This window comes from Morone saxatilis, unplaced genomic scaffold, assembly GCF_004916995.1.
Source record: "Morone saxatilis isolate NCDOM2014 unplaced genomic scaffold, NCSU_SB_2.0 Contig22, whole genome shotgun sequence".
NCBI lineage: Eukaryota > Metazoa > Chordata > Actinopteri > Moronidae > Morone > Morone saxatilis.
This window is the reverse complement of record NW_023339785.1, coordinates 24,801,751-24,813,250: the sequence shown is the minus strand read 5'-3', so window position 1 is coordinate 24,813,250 and position 11,500 is coordinate 24,801,751. Positions and strand designations below refer to the sequence as shown.

At 41.3% G+C, this 11,500-nt stretch overlaps 1 protein-coding gene across 2 annotated transcripts in view; it reads right to left on the bottom strand.

The window, feature by feature from the left end:
• Nucleotides 1-206: 206 nt before the first annotated feature.
• The window catches only part of pcdh12 (protocadherin 12), a 17,103-nt gene continuing 5,809 nt past the window's right edge, over nt 207-11,500 (bottom strand). For both annotated transcript variants that reach the window (XM_035669343.1, XM_035669344.1), the window contains 4 exons: nt 10,533-10,624; nt 7,512-7,663; nt 2,524-2,688; nt 207-2,128 (listed from right to left, as the gene is read on the bottom strand). In XM_035669343.1, the coding sequence (XP_035525236.1) occupies nt 1,869-2,128; nt 2,524-2,688; nt 7,512-7,663; nt 10,533-10,624 (669 nt within the window). In that variant the 3' untranslated portion in view covers nt 207-1,868. The remainder of the gene's footprint in view (nt 2,129-2,523; nt 2,689-7,511; nt 7,664-10,532; nt 10,625-11,500) is intronic.

Sequence of the window (11,500 nt, the reverse complement as noted above, 5' to 3'; positions counted from 1 at the left end):
CACCGAAAAATAATCTTCATCCCAAAATGAGAGACCAAATGTTTGATCCCACAGAAAGAAGGCGAGTCTCCATAATGTGAGCAGATGTCTCTCTCACACACACACACACAGCAGAGGAGGACTCACATACATACTTAATAATTTAATCTGATGTTTTTCAAATGAAGTTCTGAATGGTGTTAATGACATGAAATCATGATGACCTCTTCAATGATACAACTTTTATTTTTTTAAAAGTTACAAAACCAACTTTCAACAATGAAAATGTTCCACAAACGTTTCCTTGATACAAAAAGTTTTACAAAAAGCTATGTACAAAGTGCTGTTCATTTGGTTTGCAAAATACAGAGAAAAAAAACCTACAAATAAGACGACTTTGGATGGACGTTAAACCAATAACTTAGGAGACAATTGGAGAGTTATTGATGTAAATAATTCAAACATTCATATTCCAAAATCAACCTGAAAAAGCAACAGTGATCCTAAAGCAGTAGCTTTCAGAGGGGGAGGTTCAGACTGAGCTGCTCCACTGTCAATAAACACTTTTTCCTCCCTGCATTCAGCCGGTTTCTGTTTAGTCTTGAGGAAAAACAAAAAAGACAAAGCGACATTTCCTTCTAGTCGCCGGCTTGCTTTCTGCAGGCCAAACAGCCACAGCCATGTTTATTACGCCCTGACAGGATGGCCTCTGTTCCTGCTCTATGTGACTTAAAGTTTCACTCCTCCAGGCGAGAGACAACACGGAAACCAGACACATTTTCAACTTTCAGATTCACCATTAATGTTAGTTACTACAGCAATTTACTGCCTTCACTTCCTGTTTTCCCTCACACCGTTGTCTGCTTTTCCTCTACCTGAGTTGTCTTTTCTGATTCCGAAACTAAATCTGTCTCAGCCTTCCTTCCAGTTTCTCTTATAGTCTCCTCTGTCTTTCTCCTCCTTCCACCACACTTATCCATTCCTTCCATTTCCCTTTAATCAAACCTGAATTGAACTGAAGTGATGATTCCTGATTTACTAATGGCAAAAATGTCCTGTAGCACCGTTTTAACAGGATCTGTCATTTTCAACACGTCTGAATTCATAAATTGCTCTGAGGACGGTGATAGCTACTTCCTGAATTCACACTTTTTCGCTCAAGAACTACTCAGTGATCTGAAAGCTGTTAATTCTATCCGTGAAATGAAAATTAGAGGCAGCGACAAACCGCGAAGTCGAAGGAAAGACGCGAACAGATGAGAGGCGCCGACTGTGTTTAGCACTGAGAAGAAGACTTACTGTCAGTTTTTCCATCGCCAAAATGTTGCCTAACTTTGGAGCGTGATTTTGACCCCTTCCCAACATGCTAGCATGACACGGCTGGTACCAATGGATGCGTTAAATCAGAGCCAGCTACAGCCTCTGAAAGACAGGCCAAACAGACCAAGCACCGCCCCAACATGCATGTGTCACTCAGCGCTACGTGACACTCGTTGCTGTTGGTTGTGGGTCACATTGCGTTGCTCTGACTGGTTGTAGATCTGTCCAGTTGTGTCTGCTGATAATGCTCTTTGGAAACTTTAAATGAACTAAGATTGTGCATTGGGAATTAGTCTGGCTGATATCTGAACATCTTCAGAACTTCAGTCTTTTTATTGGTGTTGAAAGTGGCACAACCTTTCTATTTAACTTCTGATTCAAAACAAAAAGAGATTCATCGTGGCATTATTTACACTCTTTTAAATCATATTGAAGTATTTTATCACGTAATGCCTCTAAAATCCCAACATACTCCTCAAACACAGAAACTTCGGAAACATTTTCTGTAACTTCCCGGTCTGAGCTGCATCAGTCAGCTCTTAGTCTTTTCCAGTGTTCAATGAGCAGACTTATTGATAAAGTCCCGAGGGTGGAGCCAGGCCCGACCTCTTCTCAGCGTTCCCAGAGTTCTTTGGTGCATTGCCTGCGGAAGTTGCGGTGTTGCTGTCCAGGCCCAGCGAGCGCCGGTATGCGGCAGAGAGTCGGTACAGGACGTCGGGGCGCGGGCCGGGGTGGGCGTCGGCCTTCTGCGTCATCAGCATCTCAAAAAGTGTGCTGACCTCAGACAGGAGGGCGCCGCCCAGTGGGCCATCCTTCTCCGGAGTTTTACCTGAGGGGACGAAGAGGAAAAGGAAGTGCTGAAAACAGGATTTATACTATAACTTATTTAAGCCTATGAACCATTGGTAACTTTTCAAGGAGAAATGTCCAAAATTTACTGATTAGAACTTCTAAACTGTGAATATTTGTTAGTTCTAAGTCTACAACCATAATTAACTTAATATCTTTGATTTTGGACCGTTGGTTGGACAACAGAAACTATCTGAATTGGTATTTATTTCAATTTTTTACTGTTTTCTGACATTTAAATTAATTGATTAATCAAGACAAATATTGGAAGATTGTTGTTATTTTCTTTAAGATAATGTAATTAAGTGGATTTAATTGCTGTTAACTTTAAGAAATCAATGGTGTTTTCCCCTCCCAGAGTTCTTAGTGTTTTACCAAAGGTGGAGAAGGATGACGAGTCCAGGGCGTCCCGGGGAAGGACCTCGCTTTCAGGGGACGGGGGCCCGTTGGGGACAAAAACGTTGTCGTGGTAATCGGTGGCGAGTGGGAGAGAGAGTCTGGCCATCCAGGCCGGATCGTTGACCTCCGCGAAGACGTCATCTGCAGAGAGAGAAAGAGAGAGACACACCTTAGAGTTTTGGTCCAGTTCAAGCACAAAAGTCTGATTTTATCTGTTTTTCTTTCCAGGTTTATTTTTCATTTCGAAATCTGTCTGATGCAACAACAGATTCATTTAGAAAACCCTGTTATACTCCGAGACTGTTCCTGCCCTCACGCTCCTTTTCCAGGGCAGATTGAGGGTAATATTCCCTTTTAGTTTCTCTCTGACTGCTGGCTGAGAACGAGGCAGGAAGAGAAGGAGGAAACGACACAGTGGTTTTATCTGGCTGCTGTCAACAAGCCCTTCCTGCCATCCACGGCGTCCCGCGCGCTCCGAGCGTACGGCTAAACATCACGTCCCCACCGCCATAAAAATCTCTCCTGGCCTGTTCGCTGCCTCCAGTCTGACTTTCCAGTCACCGTCAGAGGCGTAAACACCGGGTGTGTCTGAGTGAAGACACACAAACCGAGTCTCTGAGTCACAAACAGACACATCCGAGATGATTATACGTCTCATTTCATTTATTCAGTTACTATAAGATATGCTGTTCGCTGGACAAAAACATCAGTTCCTCATGTTCAACACCCTCATTTTGTCTGATCTTATCCTCATCACATCCTGTTTATGTCCTGTTCTTCCTGGTCATGTTATCCGCTCGCTTCAACACGTTAGAGCTATTTAAGTTTCATCTGATCTAATTTAATCTCAGTTGTGAGTGCGCGTGCAGGAAAGCTGCATGCTGCCTGTTACATTACTCCAGCCTTTCGATTGTATCTGGAGGTAGGTGGGTACGACGAACTTCAGTGAATTGTCCCTCGTGGGCATTCTGCAGGTGAAGTATTTGCGTGGAGTTGCTGGATTGCTGGTGTCTGGATTGGCGTGCGAGCCATGAAAGAGCCTCTCAGCACGTAGTTGCAATCGGTTCATACATGGAGAAGATTACATGGGGTGAGATGAAAGTGCTTGTCATTCAGGGAAATACAGTGAAGGGCGCTGACGCCAGTACAGCAGCTTTATATTCTCATTATCAATATAAAACATATATACAGATTCTATTTGACAAGCTCTGTCTGTATGAAGAGATGTGTTTTGTTTATGCATGTTAATAGATTATGGACAATATCTGAGTACCAGTGGTTTAGCCCTGTATAAGCCATGCTAATTTAAAGTTCTACTTAAGTTCTTTTAAGGCGTGCTAGGAAAAGAAATATATACAGTAGGCCTATATCTCAGCATTTGTATCACTTCAGTGAAGAAAAGTAAGAAAGAAAAGCCAAGCGTCAGGGACAAGAGAACACTGAATTTGTCAAAAAAGAAGCCTTTTAAGTTTGTATGATTGTTAAATCTTGTTAAAAATACAAAATACAGGCAGATAATTGTATAAAAAGTTCCCTGAACAGGAAATAATCTGCTTAGATTTCATCCAAATCTCTCGTTTTACACAAACATTCTGCAGTTACTGAGTTCACTGTTTGGGTTCACTGTACAGTTTTTATCAATATAATATGAATTATCCCTAAAATATGTCACTGTGGATGTACTAGTCAGGCTCTAGTAGACATATTCCAAAAAAAAAAAGGTTGACAAATTCTCCATTATTTACAAGTAAAAGTCCTATTCCAAGTATTTAAATTAGGCCTACTGATAAGGGGCTGAAAACATTGTTGAAGGGTCACATGATCCACTCCTGGTTTAGTAAATAGTCTTAAGATGAAGTTTAAGTCTGACACAAGGACAAACACTGTAAAAAAAAACAAACAAACAAAATAAATTTAGAGAAAACTCATAATTCCAAGCAAACTTTGACATTTTGAAGTGAATTTTAAAGTTTTGCTGACCTCTAATCTTAACTTTTATTCTAAACCTAAATCTTTGAGCTTTAAAACAAAACAATTCTGTATTAATTAATTAGTTATTTTAAAAAAACAGCAGATTTTTTTTTATTATTTGCTTGAAAATCAAATAGTTGCAGTTGCAAAATAGTAAATTATATATATAAACAATCCATATATCAGTTATGAAATACAGATTTTGTTTGTTTGTAAAACTTCCAGTTTTTTCTGTAGAAGAAAACTAAGTTATCATTATTATTATTAGTCTATTTCAAAACTTTTTTGATCACACTTTTCTCAACTTTAGTTGTTTTTTACAGTGTATTTCAAGCTAAAATGGACCAGAACCAGAAACTCCAGCCGTCACATTAATGTAGTAAAAGTTCTTCGTCTCGCAGCTCAGACTGATCAGCCTGCTGAAGAGCTGCGGTCTCCTTCATCTAACCACAACCAGATGCAGAGAATGAACTTACTAACACACACACACACACACACACACATATATACACCCAGTGTGGCACAGACCGCCCCTGGAGTTATAACCCCCCACCTCCCCTTCTTTCCTCCCTTTGTTTTGGCAGTATTTCACCACAAATCCTCTCAACACAATCCTCTCTTTCAATCACTGAACGCGTCGAGTTTCAGCAGATCCTTCAGAGATTAAATAAATTCTGCTGTTTAAAAACCAACGTTAATGTCTTTCCCTCCGTTTAACCTGTAAGTTAAACCTTCCTTCACCCCTCTCGTTTATCTCCAGAATCAAATTACTTTAAATCACTTTTCTATGTGTATGTATTCACAGTGTGCATCATTGACCTGTTGTAAGTAATATGAGCACAAAATCTTGATACCTGCCGTCAGCCGATATCAGGTTTAAGTATATACAGTGCTGCTTTTACCCAAAGATTCAAGTCTTAAAGGTGGTTTTGATTTGTTAAAAAAGTACTTTTCTTATTGTCAACGAATCCCATTAATAGACCAAAACCAACAATGTGTTTGTCCACACAGAACTAGATGCCTAATATGTCAAGGACACCCCCCTCCCCCCATGGGCCCCAGTTAGTGAGGATTTCTCTATTTCTACAACCCACTCAAGGACCCCTGTCGGTCCCCGGACCCCAGTTTGAAACCCACTGCTATATCTATGGTTGGTCAGCCTATTGGTTCTGACATAAATCTTTATAAACGTCTCATAAATATACAATTTTATTTATTTTTTAAAAGTCCTAAAACAGCTGCTAACTGTAGGTTTTATCAAACAAATAGCGTATTTGTTTGGGACTATTTTCAGCGGTGGATTAATCCACATTTGGTGCTCCAGTGACTATAGGCCCTATTTGGGGGAGCAGGACGGTGTATGTGGGATTGAGTCAGTAGTTTTTGGAAGGATCAATTCATGTTGATTTTGTTCTTTTTATGGGATTGACACTAAGAAAATCGTAGAATATCATCATCGTGACTTTAAGACATTTAACCTGAGAACACACAAGAATACTCTCATTCACAGCTCTCAACACCCAACGTAACATCATCTTCAGGCCCGGACAAAGGCCCCCGGGTTTATGTTTGTATGATTCATCGTGGCGGTCTCGAAGAAGAAGCAGTTACAGGTCAGAAACAGAGCGAAAGAGAGAGGAATGCGTTCATCTCATCAAAGCCTCGGCACGCACACTGAGCTGCCACAGTACTCTCGTGTGAGTTACGCTGATAGCCTGCAGGGTAGAGGTGAGTCAGGCATCGCACACAGAACACAACACACTCCCACTCTCTCTTTTGTTTCTCTCTCCCCGTCTTAAAAGTGAAGCTCGCTCTACCACCGTCAGGCGGTAAACCCCTCTGTTTGCCTCCAGGGCTCGACCACTACAATACCAGGAAGAAACACACACACACATCTGTACACGGACATTGTAAAAGCCGTGGAATCCACCGTGGAATTCCCAGATAAACAATAACACTTGTGTGTTTGATGATTGGCAGCTAAAGTTTCTTAGTTAAAACTTTGAAAAGATTAAAGTTACAGGTTAATAATTAAAAAGGGAACTACGACAGTCGCGGACGCTTCCACTGTGAACAATAAGAGTTTTTGAGCTTGATATCAAAATAATCATAACACGTTCAGTCTAACATATTAGCATCCTAATAATACTAACAGATATCGTAGAAAACATATAACCCCAACATGTTAACACTATCTGCTAACAACCCCAATATGCAAATAACACTAAAATAAAACAAACATGTCTAACAACACCAACATGCTAATAACGATAACGCTCTCATACTAACAGGATAGTTAAACTAAATTAACAATAACGTGAAAATGATAATAACTGATAATAGTTATTAGTTATAGTATTGCCGTTGGTTTTATATAAGGTAAACTATTGAAACTGAGCCTGAATTGATTATAATAAGACATTGTTATTGTCTCAGTTTGAGTTCTGGACATGAAAACGTCATGTTTGAAGACAAAGAAAGTGTATCAGCGGTTTAAATCTTTGAATGGTTGTGAGTTGGAGTAAGAAACCCAGATGTGTGGAGTGTGGGTGGATGTGGATGTATAACCTGCCACTGTGTTATTTCCTGCTTTCTTCCTGTTTTTTACATTTGTCAGTGTGTGTCCATTGTAAGTGACCGCTCTGTATGTTCTTCAGGGGTTCGAAGTTCAGCAGCTTTTGTCCCGGTGAATCAAAGAGTTTCTAACCGGGAGGTCGCAGCTAAACTCAGTGACACCGGTTGAGTTTACGCAGTCAGAATACCAATATATATTATAATAATATATAATATATATTTATAATATATAGACGGTAAACACAAGTACTGTAGCGCCCCACGGTATCACAGTTTAGACCACTGGAGGATGTATATAAATGAAACCGTTGTCCTGTACTTAGATATCTACATGGTAACTTGTCTTTGTTGAAATGAGCCGTGTGTGTGTGTTTTCTGTGTGTTTCTGTGTGTGTGTGTGTGTGTGTTTCTGTGTGTACCGGCGTTGATGAGCAGGTTATTAAGCCCCTCCTCCAGCTGTGGGTCTATAGGTGAGTCTCTTCCCGGTTCCCAGTCAACATCTCCAGCCTCGCTCTCACCGTGTCCGCTGTCTTTAGTGCTCTGCCAATCGGAACAGTCCTGGCCTCCGTATCTGCACACACACAGACACACACACACACATAAAACTTCACTTTCTCCATAAAGCATGTCCCCCCGTCAATACAATCTCAGTTTGCCTTCAAACATTTTGTTTTTTTCTGATCAGTTTGATTTTAATCAATTATTTGAAGCCATAAAAAACCTGGTTTCATGTGTTGATTGACAGCTGAGCCGTAGGGCTTCTAGTTGAACCCTAGAAAATAAATGTATAACTTAGTTTGAGACAACGTTTTACAAAAAAGTTTGTATACAAAAAGGCGAATTTAACTGATTTCTAGGCTGATTTTCCTGGATCATGCAGGAACTTCCATCAAGCTGCTGAAAACTAAATCTTGGAATAAATACGCCAGCACTTTAATTCTTATAGTTTCTGAATATAAGTCTCTTTTTAAGCTGCCGTATTGCCAGTGTTATAAATATAGTCATATGTTGGTTGTTTGTTTCAGTGAAGACAGATTGTAGCTCCCCTCAGGGACAATAAAGTTTATTCTATTCTAATCACTTAATACACTGCTGCTTTTTAATATGACTTTAAAGTAAAAAGCACTTAAATGAATAAATATTAATTATATTATATGACGGCTGTCGGATATTTTTTATCTCCACAGAGAAACAAAGAACATGAATCCTGATAAAAACCAGACGGAAGTCCAGTCTCTAGATCGGACCAGAGGTCTGGCGCAGTGAGATTAAAATGGTGATAAAATGCCTGAGCTTTTAGGTGACAAATCCACTGATAACCACAGACACACACACACACACACACACACACACACACACACTCACACACGCCTCTGAACCTGCAGAGCTGCGGGATCAGTAGCTGCAGGCAGGAAGTGGCAGTCAGATTTAAGGTGAGCTCACAGACAAGAGTTAGTCACTTACTTACATACACTGAAGATTAAAAGTCTTATCTGACTTTGTGATAGTTTTACTTGTTTTCAGTTCGAGTTTCATTACGATTCTCTCATGGACAACTTTTAACACCGTGCGAGTGTTCAACAAAACGTCAAAGTCTTGATCGTGAATTTCTAAAACAACACATATGAGCCCGAGCCGACGTCTGTATCAACAGGTTCCTTAAAATTCCCCAGACTGTTTGCTGATCTGCCACCATTATGGATACAGTCAGAGAAAGGATGTGTGTGTATTAAATCAAGGTGATGTCAGATCTTATCTCATCGCCACGGTGACGCTGAGGTAGCCGCTTCCTGTCAGAGACACTGAATCACTCAGATAGAGCTGCTGTAACCTGCCTTTACACACACACACACACACACACACACACACACACTTCTGGGGTTATGAGACACTCTTCCTGTGATACTGAGGGTTGGACTTTGTGTCCTGTTTGTCTGTTGCTGTTATTTCAGTCACAGCAGGTCAGTCGGTCAGAAACGCGGAGGAAGACATTTAACAGCTACCATTTCTGTCTTTCACCACATCAACAAACGTCCCCCGCAGTAAGGAAGAAGTGGAGCTTCGCGGTGCATTCACGTGCGCCTCGGATGGTCCCATTTTCCGAGTTTGGTGTGGAAAAACTTTGGAAGCTATTTTATTGCTCAGAGCGTTTCAACAGTGAAGATTCACGTTTCTGTCCAGGTATGCCGAAACAACAACGAGAGCAGCTCAACTTGCAGTACGTGACCTCCGCTGGCTCCGACACACTCGCACAGCAACGACCATAACGCCAAACTCGAGGCTTGAAAATGGGACTTAACAAAACTAATGGGCGACGTCATGATAGGTGAGGGCAGCAGACGTGTGATGATAAATAATCCAATCACTCGTCAGGACCATCTTGAACATGAGATGATGAATCTAAAGTGCCATTGCGGGTTTACCTTAAAGCACATGAACTGGCCCCCAGGGTGCTACACAATAACAACTGTCCTGCTTTCTTTCAGGAAACAAACATCTGTGAGTTCTTAAAATAGGTGGCATTCCCCTTTGATGTCTGTCTGTCCTGCTATCAGAAGCAGCCTGGGTTTTGATCAGAGAGCGCGGCAGTGATCACAGTCTGAAACCTGCAGCCAGCTGGCCCCGAAACAAACCTCCGCTGATGAAGAGAGTGACGAAAAACCACATCAAGATTTTTGTTGTTATGAAGTCAAGCTGGAAGGTCAGCGGGAAGAGACTGAGGTTGTGTTTAGTGACCCGTGTTACTGCCCCAAATATAACAACCAACAAGTTAAACAAATGCAGGTCGAGGTACAATATCGCAGCTTTAAATGTTCGAACAAAGAACATTTGACTGATATTTTAATGTCCGCTGTGGCATCTACTGGAAAACAACATCATGTGTGTTGGCAGTGAAAACAGAGAGACCACAAACTGAACCCAGCGTCTCTCGTAAGGGTTTTTGTTTTCATTTTGAAAACCACACGAGACAGACAGTGTGAGGTCCCACTCACCACATTACATGAAGTTACAGTGAAATGAAAAATGACTTTTAACAGGATAGTAAATGACACATAATCTACAAAAATTCCTAGCTTTCCTGCCCTGCTATTAACTTTATACCCAAACATCCAAAGCAACATGTACTCACAAACTCTGGTTTATTTATATGAGATGAAAACCATACATTAACATAAACGGCCCTGTTTCAGTCCAGCTTTTCACATTAAAGAAAACAACTAACTTTTCTATGAGATCATTTTAAATGATGACGCGATAATGTCAGTTTTGGGGTAAATATGTTTTCAGGGATTGGAACAACCAACCCCGTTCTCTCCTGCTATGTTTTCTCCATCCAGCAGGAGCTTTTTGGTTTGTACTTCAGAGGAGGAAGGTGAAGGATGGAAGGGGCTACTGAGGATGGGGGCATTGGCAGGAAGGTGAGGAGGAGTCAGACTGACCTGCCGTTGCGATGAGAGTATTTGTTCCCCCTGAAGTTGGGTCTGGGCTGCAGCTGACCCTGACGGAGGAGAGAGAGGAGCTGGGAGATCTGCTGCTGGGAGGAAGAGGAAGGGAGGAAGGTGAAAGAAAGAGAGAGAGATAGGAGGGGAAAATGGTCAGAATAAGGACTTTACACATTATCTAAAGAGTTTTCTTTTCATCACCAGCTGATCTGAAGCCATAACCCCAAAATATAAAGATTTGAAACTAAACCTCCACCTGTACTTGGATGCTACATTTTTGTGTCACTTTATTTATAAGTAAAAGGGGCTTTTTTCCTCTCATTCACCCTCTCTCACACACACGCAAGACACTGGCCTCGCTGCTGAGAGTGACACAAATCTTTGAGTTTATTTTTAACTTTAGTTTGTTAGAACCTAAAGTCAGATTAGATAAAATGCTGTTGGACCCCAATCCCAGAGCATCAGGACAAACCCTCTCCTGAGTCTATGTAGTCTTTGACTGTTTTCATTGGGACCAGTGAGTGTGTCTTTGTGTTGGTTTAGCTGCTTGAACGGTGAGTGCAGCTGATTCAGCGACGCTCAGGTAGAGAGTGAATAAACATTTTCTTTTTTTTAAAAGTTGTACAGTGTGAGAACCGAGCGGCTGCGTCCGTCTCACTGCTCAGAGCTTTTCTGCTGACAGCTCTGTTATACAGCGGATACACACTGCACACCAGGGAGGAAACACACACACACACACACACACACACAGTGCTGAAGGTAAGCGTGTTTGTGTGTGTGTGTGTGTCCTCGCATGCTAATATATGACTTTGTTTTAGCCATGACATTTGTGTGTTTTTGCACGTGCACGCTGCTGCAGGGACAGGAAACAGCCTCTACGTAAAAGCCTATTCTTCTCTGGCCGATTTCCTTCTAGGATGGGCTCTGAAATATAGAGTGTAGGAGGTAGGTGTGTGTGTGTGTGT